Genomic DNA, 19,459 nt, shown 5'->3' with positions numbered 1-19,459 from the left:
GGAGACCAATGACCAGTAAATATTAATTGGGGGGGGGGCAGGGAACCGATGCAGTGAAGAAGCCAAGGTGGAGCAGACACCCAGTGCGAAAAAGCCCCTAGTGTTCCTTTTAAAACAGAATCAAAATAAATCTACTATAGGGTCACCATATTTTGAAAAGCGAAAAAGAGGGCAGATTTCCCGACTGATTACTTCAGACAAGTGATCACTATGACAAATCTCATTTTAAATACCCCTACTACTTAAGCTGTGATGCTACTAGCCAGGAATATTCCTAGCCTTTCGTTCCAACCCGAAGAGAGGACATTTTCATCAGTTTTTGGGGGACTGAGGATTTTTTGATCCACATTGTTGGGACACTCATTGCTATTAGGAATATGATGATACTTTATTACGGACTTATTACCGTTCTGCAGGGCCTGTAAAGCGGAGCTGTTCCACCAGGCCTTGGGCTGAGGTGGCGGGCACCCAATAAAAAACTTGGCCTCCCCTGCTGAAACTGAAGCCTGCCACCTCAACGAGGCCCAGACCAATAAGATCTTAGAGACCCAATGACACCAGCTTGAAAATAATGTCTATAAAATGTGACCTGTTTTTTGTCAGCTAGACCTCTAGCTGCCATGGAGTGAGGAGGTGCCTCTGGAATTTTAAGTTTCTTTTCTCTGTGCCATCAGTGTTTATCTCTGTAACATGAGCGTTTGGCCTTGGTGTCTAGCACCAGCTTTCTCTTGGGAAAATAGACCCCTTATGTTAGATTGCGCTAACAAAGGACTCGTGGAGTGATTTCAGCAGTGATTCAGCTTTAATCAGAAACAACGAACAAGCACTCAAACGCATGAAAAACCAGAACAGAACACAACACGGGAGCTGGGCTCCTTTTAAACATACCGGGCTAATATAGCCACTCCCACTATGTACAATAACAACCAATTAGATTGCAGGGATAAAGGCGAATCAGAGTTCTTCCTGCTCAGGGAACAGTTCCTTTGTGATTGGTCGCTGTTTCGAAGCGACCAATAGCTTTTGGGCTAGATGGAGCCTTGGCTGGCTTGAAGCTTAACATAGGAGGTGGATTAGCTGATTCATGATATCCAGACAGTACATAACACCTTAGCTTTGGCAGGCTTTAACCTATTCCGTGATTGGCTCCAGGCCATCAGGGGACCCTCTTGAATCATGTATATCTGCTTGCTTCCTGCACTTATTGCCAGTTCTAACACGAGAGGTGTAAAGACCATCTGCCTACTTCAGTGTTTCAATAAACTTTACTCCTTCCTTGCCTGAAAGTTGTTGAGAACTGATTGCTGCAGGAGTCTGACGTTTTTGTGTTTTTTCTTTTAAAATCTATGCTATCTTGTTTTTAATTATTCTGCAATTTCTATTTATGTGTTTTAGAATTCTACTGTGATCCGCCTAGGCTTGCCAAGTCCCCCCTGGGGGCGGGGAAACCCCCGCCCCAGAGGCCCATTCCCCACCGGTGGTGGATCGGGACCCGGGGACCCCACCCCCACGTGCACATCACCAGGAAGTGATGTGACGCCGCCGGGCACGCTGGGGGTGGGGCCACGACCATCCGAGGGAAAACTCTATAGACACTTAAATATCACGTGCACAAGCCGTGAGCCGGGAGTCCCCCGCTGCGGCGATTGTTTCACTTGGCAACCCTAGATCCGCCCTGAGCCCGCTTGCAGGAAGGGCGGAATATAAATTGAATAAAAGCAGGGGTCATCTCATAGAAAAAGAGGTGCAGGAGCTCATTAGCATAACTCATTAGCATAACTCATTTGTATATGCCACACACCCTGACATCACCGGACGTGTGCCAAAAGGCAACACCCACCGCTCAGGCTCCACTGGACTGTTTTGGATTGCTAGCTAGTGGGGGGGGGGACATGTAGATCTGTCCTCCCAGAGAGGAGGGAGCGCTTGTACCTGAATAAAACTTGGTCTTAAAGGTGCCACTGAACTGTTTTGGACCGGGGGGCCGGGGGGGGGGCTCTGCAGCTTACCTGGCTGCTTCTTGCTCTGACTGAGGGCTGCTGGGAGCAGGGGGTGGGACTTGTTGCATGTGCCCGCCCCTTGGGCTCTTTACTGCCAGAGCTCCGCTCCTGTGCGCTCCTGCAGGAAATGACCCCATAATAAAAATAAATTAAAATAAATAAATTTATCAGGATGACCTAAAACATCTTGGTGCAAATGATCCTTTTCTCACAGCATGGTAAAACATGATAATAAAGGACATAACTGAAAAACTGCCGCTCTTTAGCAGTACTCGGAATCCTCGGCCTGAGGCAGGTGCCTCACTCTGCCTCATGGTAAAGGAAGCACCTGTTCAGCCTCATATGTCATTTCCCCTGTTGGTTCAATTTTCTTTGCAGGGCAGTCGATTTGTTTGTTGATGATATGGAGGACAACAGCACTGGAGACCCAAGCACACAGCCTGAACAACTGCAGGTATGAAACAGTGCAGGTATGAAACAACTGTGTGTGAAACCAAGCGAACGAGGCTTTGGAAAGGGTAGAGAGGGCATTATTTGAAGCTGACTACTTAAAAAAAAAAATCCTTTCCCTAAATCCCACCCATCTCTTCTGTTTCTCAGACAGATGAAAGTTCCTGTGAGCGTGACGGAAATTCAGAGGCTGAAGACCCAGCAAACATGACAGGTAAATGCACGGAAAGTAGAACAAAAGGACCAAATTTGAGTATGGATCTGCCCTATTGTTCAAAAATGAGTACAGACGTGCCTTTTCGTTATAAGCCTTTTCCCTCCACCCCAACACCATAATGCAGAGAGGACAGCCTCCCGCCCCTGCTGGTTCATCCCACCACCAATCAGCAGGGCTGAGGGGGGAAACTGCAGGGACAAAGGGGGTCTATCAGCGTTGGTGGCGACACCATGGCATCACTTCCGGCGTGATCCAGAAGTAATATCATAATGTTGAGCAATGCTCTAGCATTTGCCCAAAACTCTATGGTTAAACCAAATTCTACAGTGGGCAAATTCTAGAGTGTCACTGGTGATGTGATGACAACACCTCTGAGTTGTGCTGGAAGTGACATCACTGCCTCACCAGTGACATCATTACATTGCCAGCGAGCACGGGTCGTTTCGTAGAAAAAGAGCTAGGGGAACTCATTAGCATAACTCATTAGGATATGCCACACCCTCTGACATCACCAGAAGTGTGTCATAAGGCCACACCCCCTGACATCACTGGAAGTGTGTCATAAGGCCACACACCCCACACCCAACGGTCCCGGCCGCCGGTGGTGGACCTGCAAGGCCGGCGGGAGTGCAAGGAAGCCCCGCGAAGGCCCTCCCTGGCCCCAGGCAGGCAGGGGTGGGGAGAGGCAGGGAGGAAGCAACTTACCCTCCCTCTTCTCCTGCCTCCTCCTGGCTGAATGAGGGCCGGAAGCGGGGCGGGCGGAAGCAGGGGGCGGGGCTTCGTCATGTGCCCCGCCCCCGCACCTCACCCGGGGGAACTGCGATCCCCCCCCCAAATGACCTCTGCCAGCAAGACACCCACCTGAAGTTAGGCCTCTCTGGTTCCCAGCCTTGGACTGGTATCTCCATGACTGCAGCCGCTTCACAACATGGCTGACCTGGAATTTCTTCTGAACATTAGGGAGGAGTCTCGATCTCTGGTTGCCTAGCAACTGCCAACATGTTTCCATATGGAAAAGGAAGGCGCTTAGTGGTCGGTCTTTCACAACACTATTGAATGGATGAAGATTGGAATGATGACAGGGGGAAGTAACCTGGGTTTTAAGTGCTGGAGGCCCCACAATGGCATGTCCAGAGCTCCTCACATGCCTCAGAAAAAACCCTCCTGTGTTTTCTGATCTTTAGCATCATTGATCGACTCTTACCCACTGATACCTGAAACATCTGAATGGATCAAGTTTAAACGTTAAGAAGGGAGCAGAATGCTATGACAAAGAACAGCACAGAATACGTAAAAGGGTTAGGGAAGGCTTGTAACTTCACAGTGTGGGGGGTGTCTAAAAAGGCAAAGCAAAGGCAAAAAGCTGGGCAAAAAGGGGGGCAATCCTACTTGGACTCCTGGGGCTTTTCTGCATTCTTGTTTTAGTAAAAGGTAAAGGTAAAGGTTCCCTTGCTCGAAAGCCAGTCGAGTCCGACTCTAGGGTTGCGGTGCTCATCTCCGTTTCAAAGCCGAAGAGCCAGCACTGTCCGAAGACGTTTCCATGGTCATGTGGCCGGCATGACTAAACACCAAGATGCACGGAACGCTGTTATTCTTGTTTTACTCTCTGGCAAATTCCTGTTTCTTCAAGGGGGTTTACCTGTTCCACACGTGTTATGCTCCCTCTAGTGGTCGATTCAATATCACACTAGTTTATGTCCGGCCTAAAAAACCTGCAGTTTAATTCTACAGGGAGATATGCAGGGCATAAACCCATGTAATATTGAGTTGACCACCAGAGGGAACAACAGACCTGTTGGACAGAAAAATTCCCGAAAAAAACAGGAATTTATTAGTGAGTAAAATAAGAATGTGGAAAGGCCCCTGGAATGCAATGGTGGCTAAATGAGCACAGTGTCCCAAAAGTTTCCCGGTTCATGATGACCCTGACTCTCAAGGGAGATCAATTCACCTGCCTCACAAGATCTAATTCTGATAAGGATCCGGTTCCACCAGTGAGATGGCTGTTCCAACTCCTTTGCTCACTGAAACTCACCCATTCCTTTCCTCAGCTGAAGAGGCTGATGAGATGCTGATCAAGTGTGATGGGGGCGTGGAAGCAGCCCTGGAGTACGCCAAGATGTGGTGCAAATATGTCAAGGAGCTCCTGAGCTGGGTGGACAAACGTCTCAACTACGGTGGGCTTGATTTACCGTCTTTGTTCTCAGTAGGCCAACTGTTGCTCCAAATTCCCATCCCCCCCATACACACACCCCTTTAATGTTCCCTCTAAGCTGTGGAGTCTTGTGAGCAAAAATTCTACTTTGCGAGCTACTGGCATTCAAGTTGTGAGCGAGCGATTTGGCTGCTGCATCAATTAGTTTGCGCTGGAGCCCTCCTTCCTGAGCTAAGGCAAAAATGTGTGAGCTGAAGGCTGAAATACTGTGAGCTAGCTCACACTAACTCAGCTCAGAGGGAACACTGGCAAGTGACCCATCCAAATTACAGTTTTCCATGTTTATACAGCAAAAAAAAAAAAATCACTCTTCCTGGACAGGGGCTACAAATTGTTATGTCAGAACCGGTGTGTAACTGTTCCCCTCCCCCCAAATCTGACCACAAGGGGGGAACAGCATATTTGAAGAAGTGTGCTGTGACTTATGAAAGCTCACATTTAAATAAATGAGCAAGATTTCAGTCCGGTAGCACCTTAAAGTAGGGCTGCCAAGTGGGGGCGGGTGGCGGGTAAACCCCCGCTTTGGAGGCCCGATTTCCGCCGCCGCGGAATTCGTCAGAGGGAAAACTCTATGGTTTTCCCTCTGACGATCGGGGCCACACCCTCAACGTGATCGACATCACACGTCACTTCTGGTGCGCGCACACACAGATCCAGGGGCAGCTCCCGGAGCCCAGCAAGGCTCCCCCGCCAGTAAGTACTTTACACTTGGCAACCCTACCTTAAAGAACAACAAATAGGGTATAAGCCTTTGAGGCCCTGACCTGGATGGCCCAGGCTAGCCTGATCTCGTCAGATCTCAGAAGCTAAGCAGGGTTGGCCGTGGTTCGTACTTGGATGGGGGATCACCAAGGAAGTCCAGGGTTGCTACGCAGAGGCAGGCAATGGCAAACCACCTCTCAATATCTCTTGCCTTGAAAACCCTACAGGGTCACCGTAAGCCAGCTGCTGCAACCCGATGGCCTTTTCTACACACCCACAAGCTTTTGAGAGTCAAAGGCTGCGATCACACGCACAATTAGACCCGACATAGGTGTGAATGCCGGGCAGATTTAAAGGCTGCAATCAGACAACAACATCTGGGAAGCGCCCCACTGCCGTCAGCAACCTGTTCTGTTCCGCCGCAGAAGTGGAGTCAAAAGACACCGGGGGAAACCCAGTAGTAAATGGGTTGCAACGGGCCACGGATGGACTTTCCCATGCCTGATCGCTCCAGCGCACTCTCATGGTGTCGGGATGGTCTGATCAGGCCTTCCCGACTCCGTGCCGTTGTTCTTTCCCTCCTTCGCAGTATGCGCATTGAAAAGTACGCAGACGGAGAGTGATTTCAGCAAAGCGTACTTTATTCGATCAGGAACAAGACTACTTTGGCCAGCTCGCAGGCCGGCTTATATCCCCCGAGAAACCGCCACCCAAAACACACCCCCACTTCCCAATAGGTTATTTACAGTGGCCGAGAGTCCCATAGGCTCTCGGCCGGGAACCTAGCCCCCTGATTGGAGCGGGCTAGGATCCACAGAGTCCATTGTCTCTTGGAGCAAAGCTCTACGTTTGTCTCTGACCGCGTGGAGCCCGAGCCGGCCACGCGGTCTGGACTGGATACATTACACGCATCATCGCAAACTCCATAGGGAGCCCTTGGTGCGGTGGTGTGATTCATTGATCCCTCATTTAAGCACATGGGGGGGGGAGAAAGGCACAAAAAAACCCTGACTCACCTGCAGTTCATCTGATCACACACTGACGGACTGCGCCCGCAGCTTCAAAGGGAGGTGTGATTGTGCCGCTGCGGGTCAAATTCCTCCGGGAGAAAAGCCTCGCTTCCCCTCCATTTTTTCTGGCACGTGTGACTGCAACCAAAGCTGCTTTTGTCAGATATCTGGTGAAGGGAGCTTCTACCCTGGAAATCTTGTTGATCATTAAGGTGCTACTAGACTCGAATCTTGCTCTTCTACTGCAGACCAACATGCCAGGGCTCTTTTTGTAGAAAAAGCCCAGCAGGAACTCATTAGCATAATAGGCCACACCCAGCAGCAGAAACTCATTAGCATATTAGGCCACACCCCTGACAGCACAGCTCATTAGTCCATTAGGCCGCACCCCCATGTTACCAGAAGTGTGGTCATCCAGCCACACCCACCTTTTGCTTCTTATTCTGTTTACCTTGTTTGTTGTCAAAACCCAGGGCTTTTTTGTAGCAGGAACTCCCTTGCATGTTAGGCCACACACCCCTAATGTAGCCAGTCCTAATGAGTTCCTGCTGTTGGGTGTGGCCTGTTATGCTAATGAGTTCCTGCTGGGCGTGGCCAACTCGGGAGCCAGCCGGAACTCCATTCCTGTGCGTTCCTGCCCAAAAATAGCCCTGTAGGCTACCCATGGCTACCCGTTTATATCCCACTGGACTTCTGTTTTCCTACAACAGACTAGACCTATGAGAACATAAGAGAAGCCAATGTTGGATCAGGCCAATGGCCCATCCAGTCCAACACCCTGTCACACAGTGCCCCAAAGTATCAGGTGCCATCAGGAGGTCCAGCAGTGGGGCCAGGACAGTAGAAGCCCTCCCACTGTTGCCCCCCCCCAGCACCAAGATTACAGAGCTACCCTTTTGCTTTCCAAAACTCCATTTTTGGGGGGTGACTTAGAAAGAAGGGTTTTTTTCCCCTCCTACCATGCATTTTCTCTACAAATCCCCTGTTGGTGTCATTTACAGAGGTTGAGTTTGCAAAGAACATCTTGAAGATTGCCGAAATGGGCAGAAATGCCGTTAACCAGCAGGTAACGTTTCCTGGCTGCTCTTGTCTCAGATTTCCCCTTGCAAGTTGTGTGAAACTGTTTCGGTGTGAGTGACTTTTTGACCTTGCTCAATATTTGATCTATGGGCTCTTTGTTAGTCTGCTCCAGACCTAGCCTAGGGCAATATATTGACGAAAGGAAGGAAGGAAGGAAGGAAGGAAGGAAGGAAGGAAGGAAGGAAGGAAGGAAGGAAGGAAAGGATTACTACATCCAAAGGCACCATTTTTCAAATACATTTGAACAGCAGGAACTCGTTAGCATAATAGGCCACACCCCTGACAGTGCAGCTCATTAGCATATTAGGCCACACCCCATGCCTTTCCTTGGTTTGCCCGGGCGCCCTGTGGCTGTGGGGAGCCCGGTCAAGCCGACCCTTGGACAGGTCAAGGAAGGCACGGGGAGGCATTTAAATGCCTCCCTGATCGTTCCAGGGCCCCCCTGCCTCAAGAGTCACGGGTGGGGGGGTGTCACTCTCCAGGCCTTCCCTCTGTAGCCACACAGAGGTTTTGGCTGTAGTGGGCATGGCCAACTCTGAAGCCAGACGAAACTCCGTTCCTGTGCGTTCCTGCCCAAAAATAGCCCTGCATTTGAAGATGAATTGATCACCCACCACACAGGGAGGCAAGTGTTCCAGTGTGTCATTTCCAATAAAGTGCTAACCAAAGGCAGCTGCTGTGTCCTTGTGTCATATTCTCATATGTGTCTCATTGGCAATGATGCACTTGAAGGTACTTGGGCAGAATCAGTTCTCCCCTGCCTGAGAAGACAAAAAAAACCCAACGAAAAACCTGTCAGGTATAGGAGAGGAGGTGGGCTGCTTACAGCCGTCGAGGTTTGCTTAGCAGGATTGCCTTAGCGCTAGTGCTGGCCCAGCCTCCCCAATGCCTTTAAACACAATCCCCCCCATTACACCACACAGGCAGGTGTTTGTCAGGTGTAGGAGCAGGGCCAGGGTACTTTAATCCATCAGGGACGCCACCCCAGCGGGATCACCTTAGCGATGCTACTGGCACAGCGTCACCATTGGCTTTAGCCACACTCCCACCCACTATGGGAGTGGTAGGACTCCCACCCACACTCCCACCCACTATGGTAGGAAAGTGGTTTCCTTTATTAGGTCATTTAACTTCTTACAATGTGTGTTCTAGAAAACTGGTTCATATGAACTTGCTTAATACCTGATTGCTCGGATGGTGTTTTGAATATGTAGCTATGTCCCACTTCTTAAATGTAACATAAATAGGAAGCATTTTTGTAAAAAAAAAGGGGGGGTATGCCCTCCCCCCCAAATTCAATGCTGAACCATGTGCGTACAACAATGCCCAGGCCAAACCCCTGCACCAAGAAACCCAAAATAAGGGGAGTGCATTCCTACCATGACGTCAACCCCCCCATAAAGAGGTTTCTGAGAAACATGACCCCTAAGGGAGTAAAAGGGGGGGGGAAATGTGTTCCCCCAATTGTTTTCCATGTGCCTGACAGGCTGCCCCCCCCCCCAAATTGGTCAACTGTGTAGTTCAGAGTTCTGAGGTAAAACCTGCCTGCTTGCACCCACCTCCTTCTGATTGCTCAGCTGTGGATCTCAATGTTCTGAGGTAAAAACACAGTTAGAAGAGACTGCAGACAGTTGCGGACAGTTACAGAAATCGGCGATTCAAGACTCCTGAATAGACATTTTTCAAAAAAGCAAGCGTGGCAATTGAGTTAATTAATGTTTATGGGGAGATAGTAAAAGACATTTCTAGGAGCCATTTCGATGCGTGCCTCCCTCATGAACCTGAAGTAATGTCCACCACATCACCACTCCCTCATACCAGCTCCCCCTCACACCTCTCACCTCTTACTGCCCCCAAGAAAGCTCCTGGCAAACGTTGAGCCAGATACACCAACGCTACAAGGAGGAGGCAACTTACGAATGCAGCAAAGACATTTGCACATAGTACTCCTGCGGTAAGGCTGCGGTGGCTCAAGTGGTTAAGATGTTGAACTGCAGACCGGAAGGTTGGTAGTTCAGCAGTTCAAGACCCGAGTGCCACATGACGGAGTGAGCTCCCATCTCTGGGCCCAGCTCCTGCCAACCTAGCAGTTCGAAAGCAAGAAACTGCAAGTATATAAATAGGTACCACTTTGGTGGGAAGGTAACAGCGTTCCGTGCGCCTCGGTGTTTAGTCATGCCGGCCACATGACCACGGAAACGTCTTCAGACAGCGCTGGCTCTTCGGCTAGGAAACAGAGATGAGCATCGCATCCCTAGAGTCAGATTCGACTGGCTTTTGAGCAAGGGAAACCTTTACCTTTACCTTACTCCTACGGTGCACTGAGCTGTGCAGGCCAAGTTCTAGCAAGATTACCCTGAGATGCTCAGAACAACACAGTCTCCATATGAGCAAAACAATCCAGGAACACAAGTAGAGAGGCCATCGCTTTAGTGAAAGGTGGCAGGAGTTGATTTAACAGACGACCGCTTCTTAAACGGACAGTTCTATGTGGCCTGCTCCAGAGTGAGCTCATCAAGCAGCCTGGTGATCCTAGCACCTGAGCGCAGAACCACCCATGTGGTCTACAGAGAGGTCCTTCAGTTGAGGAAGAAAAATAAAGTACATATGTCTCACTTCATTTTTTACACTACAGTCTTCTCTATTAGAATTCCTACAACAAATGTCACATTTCAAACCTCACATCGTCAGTATTATAACTGGATTTACGGAATTTAAGTATCGTAGTGAAGCACGAGTATCAGGCTAGTTGACGATAATGAAATGTACTCGGTTGGTGTGTCTGAAAGAATGAAACTCAATGAACTGAGATTTGAACCCCAGTGTCCTTGTTCCAAACAGAATAATCTTGTTAGTTGGTAACGCTGGCTCTCTGCTCTTTGTTTTTCCCCAGGGCTGTATGCCCCTGCAGGCCCTATACACTATGGTTATGGAGCATGACATAAAGGCAGGGAATCTAGCCATTGACACGGCGGGAACTCTGCAGATGAAAGAATACTACAAGGTACGGCATTTCTGGCTTGCTGGAAGGACAGCCTGCTAAAATATCTTGGGCCTAAAATGATCACTGCCACAGCATTTTCTGCCATTTTTGCCCTTGCATTTTGGGTGGCTAGGGAAAGGAGGAGAAGAAACTCTGGGATGTGTTGGATGGAGAGCAGCAAGGAACTTAAAAAAGGTAAAGGTAAAGGTTCCCTTGCTCGAAAGCCAGTCGAATCTGACTAGGGTTGCGGTGCTCATCTCCCTTTCAAAGCCGAAGAGCCAGCGCTGTCTGAAGACATTTCCATGGTCATGTGGGCAGCATGACTAAACACCAAGGCGCACGGAACTTAAGCAGCTGCACATATCTATATTATGTCGTTTCTGCGCAGATGAGTTTTCGACGGTGAGATGTGCCGACACACCGCACCTCCCATGCGGGAGCGACACAAGTATTGCCCATTGGTAACTGCAGCTAATTGAAACTGCGGAGGGTAGCAAGACAATACGTTCCAAAACTCGTCAGCTGTAGTTGTAATCCCACACACTAGTGAGTACCACTTCCTTGAGGCACCTTCTGATAGTGCAGTGGTGCCATGTGGGTGTGGCCTTAAAGAAAGTACAACACGGGCATCAAACCATCCACACCTCTCCCCGTTATGCTATTATCGCTTCCATTTATAAAATGATGGGAAGAACATAGGAAGCCTGACATGAGCCAGCACCATACAGAAGGGTGGTCACTCTGGAGTACAGCAGTCATGTACTACTCTTGGCCAGTAAGAAAGCTTTACTGAATGGTGCACTTTCAATCCACTTCCAATGCACTCTGCACCTGGCTTTTACCATGTGAAATGGCAAAATGTGCTTGTGAACGTCTGCGAAAGTGCATTGAAAGTGCATCATTCGGTGTGTGTAAAAGCCCCCTAGGTCTCTAAACGTAGAAGAAGAAGAGTTGGTTTTGTACCCCGCCCTTCACTACCTGAAGGCATCTCAGCGTGGCTTACAAATTCCCTTCCACTCCTCACAGCAGATTCCCTGTGAGGTAGGTGGGGCTGAGAGAGCTCTGAGAGAACTGTGACTGATCCAAGGTCACCCAGCTGTCTTTAGAAGAAGAAGAGATTGGATTTATACCCCGCCCTTCACTTGGAGTCTCATAGTGGCTTACAAACGCCTTTCCCTTCCCCTCCCCACAACAAACACCCTGTGAGGTGGGTGGGGCTGAGAGAGCTCTGACACAAACTGCTCTTTTTCAAGGACAGCTGTGCCAGAGCTTGTGACTGACCCAAGGTCACATCAGCAGGTGCAAGTGGAGGAGTGGGGAATCAAACCCGGTTCTCCCAGATTAGAGTCCGTGCACTTAACCACTACACCAAACTGGCTCTCTTACATGGAGGAGTGGGGAATCAAACCTGGTTCTCCAGATTAGAGTCCGCCGCTCTAGCAGTACGTGGAAAGGATCCAGCATGTATCTCAGCGGCAAAAGCATTCTTTCCACAAAAGTTCACATTTGGCTTGGGAGTTTTGGTCAGCCGGAATCACTGCTGGTACGATACCGACACAGAATGCTTAGCAGTTCATTCCTCTAACAAATCAAATAGCTGGTGGACATTCTACTCAGAAACCTCTCTTTCTCCTGCCCCGCTGGCACAGTGGCCAATAAAAGTATATTAATAGTCTTCATGTCGTGTGTCTGTACCCATTAAATGTAATGGGGCGGAATATGTCAGTTCCATGCATCCAAGCGCATGGTGGATAGAGCGTTTGTGAGTGGCCTGGTCCTACCATTTCTGGCTAGTAAACATTTGAGGTGGGTGGACAGAGGCGAGGGGGGGGCAAGAAAACCCTTTTGTGTAGTGATGGAGATTTTTTTCAAGGCGATCCAATCTCCACCCCCAAAAAGCTTCACCTGAAAAGTCTATTTCTCTGTGCAGCCTCTCTACCCAAGGCCAAAGTTTACCTGGTGTATTGCATTGTCCTGAAGTTCTTGTTAATAGCTCCAGAACAATCACACCTGGAGTGGATCCCACCTCCCAAGCCACATGTGATTTTCCCACCCACAGCCACCCTTACGCCACAACCTCTCGTGTGTCCTCCAAGCCTAGGGACTTCATTGGCTTTGTAAATACTGGAGGGAGTTTCTGGGGACTCCATTTCACCACCACCACCACCACCTTTGTTCTTGCCTTGCAGCCTCTTTGGGCCAAGAGGAATGAGATTGAGAAGTGGAGGAAGGAATTCAAAGATCAGTGGCAGAAGGAGCAGAAAAGGATGGTAAGAACTCACCTAAGAGGGGGAGAGAAAGCAGAGGCTACAGTTTTTCTTCCTAGTCACAGGGCATGCAGCTGTTTTCAAGTGTTGATTTAAAAGGATAACATTGCAGGAGTCACCGTGAACACAAGAATCTGCCTTATACGAAGTCAGAGAACAAATGTAAAGAAAACAGCTGTAAGAGTCTGACCCACAAATCAGGCAGTCAGCCAGACTTGCAAAGAAAATGCTTTCTGTACATTATTGTCAACAAGCCTCTACCTCAAAAAACAGGGGCCCCAGAGTCCCAGATACCCATGGATTGATTCTCCATTATACCCTATGAGGATCGGTCTCCATAGGGTATAATGGAGCGCCCAGTGGGCATTCCCCCCCCCACTTTCTGATAACCTTGAAGCGGGGGGGAGGGCCTCCAAACCAGGGGATCCCCTGCCTCCAACTGGGGATTGGCAACCCTAGTCTCAGGTCTTTCATATCACCTCCAAATAGGGTTGCCAGGTCCTATCTTTAGCTGTGGTGAAGGAGTCCTGGCCCCCAGGGGTCATTTCGTAGAAAAAGAGCTAGGGGAACTCATTAGCATATGCCACACCCACTGACATCACCGAAAGTGTGTCATAAGGCCACACACCCCGCCCCCAACGGTCCCGGCTGCCCCCGCTGGCCTTGCAGCTCCACTGCCGAGCCCCATGAGGGGCCCGGCGGTGGACCTGCAAGGCCGGCGGGAGTGCAAGGAAGCCCCGCGAAGGTCCTTCCTGGCCCCAGGCAGGCAGGGGTGGGGAGAGGCAGGGAGGAAGCAACTTACCCTCCCTCTTCTCCTGCCTCCCCGTGGCGGAATGAGGGCCAGAAGCGGGGCGGCCGGAAGCAGGGGGCAGGGCTTCATCATGTGCCCCCATACCTCACCTGGGGGAACTGCGATCCCCCGCGATCCCCCCCGAAATGACCTCTGCTGGCCCCTCTCCAGGACTTCATTGATGCACAATGATGTCACCCGGAAGTGACATCATCGCATTGGGCACGTTGGGGGTGGGACCAGGGGTCATTTCGTAGAAAAAGAGGTGCAGGTGCAGGAGCTCATTAGTATAGCTCATTAGCATAACTTATTTCCATATGCCACACCCCCTGACATCACCGGGAGTGTGTCAGAAGGCAACACCCACCGCTCAGGCTCCACTGGACTGTTTTGGATTGCTAGCTATTGGGGGGGGGACGTGCAGATCTGTCCTCGCAGAGGAGGGAGAGCTTCTACCTGAATAAAACCTGGTCTTAAAGGTGCCACTGGACTGTTTTGGACCGGGGGGCGGGGTGGGGGAGCTCTGCAATTTACCTGGCTGCTTCTTGCTCTGACTGAGGGCTGGTGGGAGCAGGGGGTGGGGCTTGTTGCATGTGCCTGCCCCCTGGGCTCATTACTGCCGGAGCTCCGCTCCTGTGCGCCCTGCAGGAAATGACCCCTGGGTGGGACCACTATCATTTGAGGGGGAAACATAGAGTTTTCCCTCAAATGATAGAGCATCCCCCCCCCCGCAACATGCCCAGCACGATGACGTCACCTCCGGGTGATGTCATCACGCTGGGCACGTTGCCATGATCTCGGCACTTTGGCAGTGGGGTTCCCCCAAGCGGCCGGATCCCAAGTGGGGTATCCCCCAAGCGGATAAAGGGCCCAACAAGTGGGCAACCAGCCCCCCCAGGGGACCTGGCAACCCTACCTCCAAATCGATCCTTTTAATTGAGGGGTTAAATCTGTGGCCTTCTGCATGCAGCACTGATGCTCTATCGCTGATCCATGGTTAGGATTGTCAGTTCTGGGATGGGAAATTCCTGGATATTTGGGAGCAGAGCCAGGGGAGGATGGGGTTTGGGAGGGGAGGGACCTCAAAGGGGTATAATGCCAAAGACTCCAATTCCCCGAAGCAGCCAATTTCTTCCAGGGAACTGATCTGTGTAGTCTGGAGATCAAGTGTAGTCCCAGGAGCTCTCCAGCCCCCACCTAGAGGTTGGCAGCCCTATTACCCAGCCATGCATTTCACAGAGTGGACCCACTTTTTCAAAAGTACCCAAAGTCATTGGCAGTTTTTGGTTTAGTCCATAAACCATCTCCTTTGGTAAATAGGAAACCTAGTTCAGGACAAAGCTGCGTAGGACCAGGGCAAGCAAAGCCATTGAGAGCCACAACTGGCTCTCAATGGCGGCTCCTCCTCCCCTTGCAGAATGACTCCTTGTCCTCCATGCGCAAGTCCCGCCAGCATTACTTCCAGCGCTGCGAAGATCTGGAGAAGGCCAAAGTGCTGAGCGCCAGAGCGGAAGAAGAGTGCCAGGGCACTGCAGGGAGCGGCAACAAGCAACTGGAGAAACGGCGTCGCTATCGAGAGGAGGTGCAGTTGAAGGTATGCGCTTGAGATGCCGAAAGCTCTGCTGTCGAGCCTTCTGGTGTGTGGGGGGCAGGATTTGGTCTCTCAGGTAGACCTTGGATTTGTGGAGTTCAAACCCTTGTGGTCCAGGGGCCCAGAGGGGGTGGCAGCATTTGCCCCAGGGCCCACCGCCTTGCCAACAATCAGCTGGCTGGCAGAGAGAGCTTACCCCCCAGGGGTCGTTTCGTAGAAAAAGAGCTAGGGGAACTCATTAGCATAACTCATTAGCATATGCCACACCCCCTGACATCACCGGAAGTGTGTTATAAGGCCACACACCCCGCCCCCAATGGTCCCGGCCGCCACCGCCGGCCTTGCAGCTCCACTGCCGAGCCCCATGAGGGGCCCGGCGGTGGACCTGCAAGGCCAGCAGGAGTGCAAGGAAGCCCCGCGAAGGCCCTCCCTGGCCCCAGGCAGGTAGGGGTGGGGAGAGGCAGGAAGGAAGCAACTTATCCTCCCTCTTCTCCTGCCTCCTCCTGGCTGAATGAGGGCCGGAAGCGGGGCGGCCGGAAGCGGGGGGCGTGGCTTCGTCATGTGCCCTGCCCCCGAACCTCACCCGGGGGAACTGCAATCCCCCGCGATCCCCCCAAAAGGACCTCTGGTCAGAAGGCAACACCCACTGCTCAGGCTCCACTGGGCTGTTTTGGATTGCTAGCTATTGGGGGGGGGGGAGTGCAGATCTGTCCTCGCAGAGGCGGGAGAGCTTGTACGTGAATAAAACTTGGACTTAAAGGTGCCACTGGACTGGTTTGGGCCGGGGGGAGCTCTGCAACTCACCTGGCTGCTTCTTGCTCTGACTGAGGGCTGCTGGGAGCAGGGGGCGGGGCTTGTTGCATGTGCCCGCCCCCCTGGGCTCTTTACTGCCGTTGCTCCGCTCCTGTGCGCTCCTGCAGGAAATGACCCCTGCCTACGTCACTTCTGGGTCATGTTGAAGTCTCACGTAGGCACTTCGCTGAAATGAGGTAATCCCCCCCTGCCAGCCAGCTGATTGGTGGCAGAGAGGTTGGGCCTGGCAGTGGGGGAACTGCGATCCCCCGCGATCCCCCCCGAAATGACCTCTGTTACCCCCCAAAAGAGGTGATGATGCAGTTTACCAAAATCCATGGTGCTGAAAGCTTCTCGCAGTTGGCCCTGCACATGTGTGGATCCTTGAAGGAAGTAGTGAGTTAGGACCTTCAGCATCACACCCCAGGCCTCTATGGAGATGTTCAGAAATTGCTGCATTTGATATAGCAGGGTGGTCGTCTGACTCACCATCAGTTCTAAAAGAACTACATGGAGGGTCCCATTTATTATTAGGCATTATTCCAAAGTGCAAGCTGTGACCTTTAAAGCCCTGAACAATCTAGGATGAGGGTACTTTAAGAACTACTTGTGCCTGTGTTGGGTTGCCAGCTCCAGGCTGGGAAATTCCTGGAGATTTGGGGGTGAAGCTTGTGGAGGCATCGCACTGGGGTACAGTTGCATAGAGTCTACCCTCCAAAGCAGCCATTTTCTCCAAGGGGAACTGATCTCTGTCATCTGGAGATCAGTAATAATTTTGGGAGATCTCCAGCTGCCACCTTGACAATTTAAGGTTTTCTGTAGAGACCTTCGCTGAAAGCCCCTGGCTTCAGAGGTAAGGTGGCTTGCTTAACAGAGACAGGGCCTTTTCTGTGTTGGCCCCATGGTGGTGGCATTCCTTCTTCTACAAGCTGTTTATTTGTCATCTGGTTATTTTAGATTGAGGTGCCTATCCAAGTACTAACATTTTTGTTTCCCAAGGCTTTTGGTTTTAGGGGGTTGTGTTTCTTGTTTTGTTTTTCAGTATTTGGTGGTGATTTGTATGGTTATTGTTGGCTATCCTGCTGTGATTTTAGAAGCCGGTTGGTTTTCATTAGCGGTTGGCAGGGGTTGTTTTGTAGAAAAAGAGCTAGGGGAACTCATTAGCATAACTCACTAGCTTATGCCACACCCCCTGACATCACCGGAAGTGTGTCATGAGGCCACACCCCCTGAATGCGCTCGCCTGCTTCGGGAGAGGGGATCAAAGTGTAATACAAGCCTCTTCCAAGACTTGATCACACCAATCTCAACTCTCTCTTGGGTCTTGATGCCTGCCAGTCATTTCCCCTGCCTGGGGGAAGCCGCGTTGGACCAAAATACAGTCCAAACTGCTTTAAGGAACACCCGTCCACCCTGAGCACTTACAGGGTGCGTCAAATCGCCATTTTACCCCGACCGGAAGCAGGGGGCGGGGCTTCGTCATGTGCCCCGCCCCCTGCACCTCACTCGGGGGAACGGCGATCACCCGCGATTCCCCCAGAATCGACCCCTGGTGGTTGGTGATTTTTAAAACGTATTATTGATTCATTGGATTGTTTCCTCATTTTTGATTTTATGTGGGGACTGGTAAAAGGCAAGAGATGGATTTTGCCCTCAACTGGATGGCCCAGGCTAGCCTGATCGTGTCAGATCTCAGAAGCTAAGCAGGGTCAGCCCTGGTCAGTATTTAGATTGGAGACCACCAAGAAGGTTCAAGGTGGGTAAGGAGAGGCAGGCAATGACAAACCACCTCTGAAGTCTCTTGCCTTGAAATCCCTATGGGGTTGATGGCGCTCTCCACCACCACCGCCAAGGTGTAGATTCCAAATATATAAATAAATAAATAATAGCTATGGTAGCAATCAATGACATTTGGGGGGAGTGGGGAAGAGGTACCCAAAAAGAGATTTAAAGACCTTGAACACCACCCCACATGAAACCACTCATTGAGAGCCAGCATGGTGTAGTGGTTAAGAGCAGCGGACTCTAATCTGGAAAACCGGGTTTGACTCCCCACTCCTCCTCCACATGAAGCCTGCTGGGTGACCTTGGGCTAGTCACGGTCCTTTCAGAGCTGTCCTCTCAAGAGCAGTTCTCTCTGACCTCTCTTGGCCCCACCTACCTCACAGGGTATCTGTTGTGGGGAGAGGAAGGGAAGGCAATTGTAAGCCACTACAGCCCTAGAGCCAGTGAGGTGCAGGGGTTAGGAGCAGCAGACTCTAGTCTAGAGAACCGGGTTTGATTCTCCACTCCTCCTCCATGTGAAGCCTGCTGGGTAACCTTGGGCCAGTCACAGTTCTCTCAGAACTCTCTGCCTCACCTACCTCACAAGGTGCCTGTTGTGGGGAGAGGAAGGGAAGGTGATCGTAAGCTGCTTTGAGACTCCTCGGGGTAGAGAAAAGCGAGATATCAAATCAACTCTTCCAACTCTTCATCCCGATCATCTTCAGAGGTTCAGATTCTCCTGCCAACTGAGGCAAGATGGGTGGCAAACCTTGGTTGTGGCACCAGGACTTTGGGAGATCCAAGGAGATTTGTCTGCAGGGCTGTAGCTAAAGCCCTCCTAGTGAGGAGGCCCTGGGGAAAGGGGAGGGCTGGAGTGCGCGCGCGCGCGCCGCACACACATCACTGGGAGTGGCAAGATGCCCTCCCCCCCCTTCTCTGGCCCTGACTATCAGGGTCCCGGCTCCGGCCACAGCCCTTCCTGCCTTGGCGGTGGCCAGCCTGTCGCTCCAGAACAAACTCATTTTAAGCAGCAGCCCAATCACAACTCGCTCGCTCACAACTTTAATGCCAGCCACTCACAAAGTGGAATTTTGGCTCACAAGACCCCACAGCTTAGAGGCAGCACGGGTGGAGAGGGAGGCTCAAGACAAACACGCCCAACAACAACAACAAATAAACAAACTTCGCCCTTGGCAGACTTCTCGAGGCAGGGCCGCCCGTCCCTCGGCCGAAGCGCACGAGATCTTTCGAGGGAGACCCCAAAATTGCTCTTTTCGGTGGTGGTTTGGGGGGGGCGGTCCTGCCAGAGAAAACTGAGGCGGGACTCGAGCGACTCACCCTGCACGCCGCCGCCGAAAGAGGCGACCCCGGAGGCTGGACCTGCCCGCGAGGCGGACTCGGTCTCCCGAAGCGAGGAGGAGGAGGGGGGGGCATTCCCTGGGCCTCGGCCGGGGCCCCGCCGCCACCACTGCTGCGGCCTGCCCGCCACGGGCCTGCGCCCCCTCCCCCCTTCTCACGCCCCACCGGCTTTGCCTTCGCAGAGGGAGTCCGGGAGAAAGAAAGGAAGGCGGGCGGGCGGGGAGGAAGGAGCGGCCGCG

The 19,459-nt window shown here is 51.5% G+C and overlaps 1 protein-coding gene across 3 annotated transcripts in view; it reads left to right on the top strand.

Moving 5' to 3' along the window:
- GMIP (GEM interacting protein) overlaps positions 1-19,459 on the top strand; it is a 118,761-nt gene that overhangs the window by 53,541 nt on the left and 45,761 nt on the right. For all 3 annotated transcript variants that reach the window (XM_015427759.1, XM_015427758.1, XM_015427760.1), the window contains exons 4-10: positions 2,379-2,454; positions 2,601-2,664; positions 4,719-4,844; positions 7,596-7,660; positions 10,568-10,678; positions 12,847-12,927; positions 15,132-15,308. In XM_015427759.1, the coding sequence (XP_015283245.1) occupies positions 2,379-2,454; positions 2,601-2,664; positions 4,719-4,844; positions 7,596-7,660; positions 10,568-10,678; positions 12,847-12,927; positions 15,132-15,308 (700 nt within the window). The remainder of the gene's footprint in view (positions 1-2,378; positions 2,455-2,600; positions 2,665-4,718; positions 4,845-7,595; positions 7,661-10,567; positions 10,679-12,846; positions 12,928-15,131; positions 15,309-19,459) is intronic.

Source organism: Gekko japonicus, unplaced genomic scaffold (genome assembly GCF_001447785.1).
Source record: "Gekko japonicus isolate JY-2015 unplaced genomic scaffold, Gekko_japonicus_V1.1 scaffold474, whole genome shotgun sequence".
Classification (NCBI taxonomy): domain Eukaryota; kingdom Metazoa; phylum Chordata; class Lepidosauria; order Squamata; family Gekkonidae; genus Gekko; species Gekko japonicus.
The sequence above is the reverse complement of the archived record's forward strand: the minus strand, read 5'-3'. Positions and strand labels throughout refer to the sequence as shown.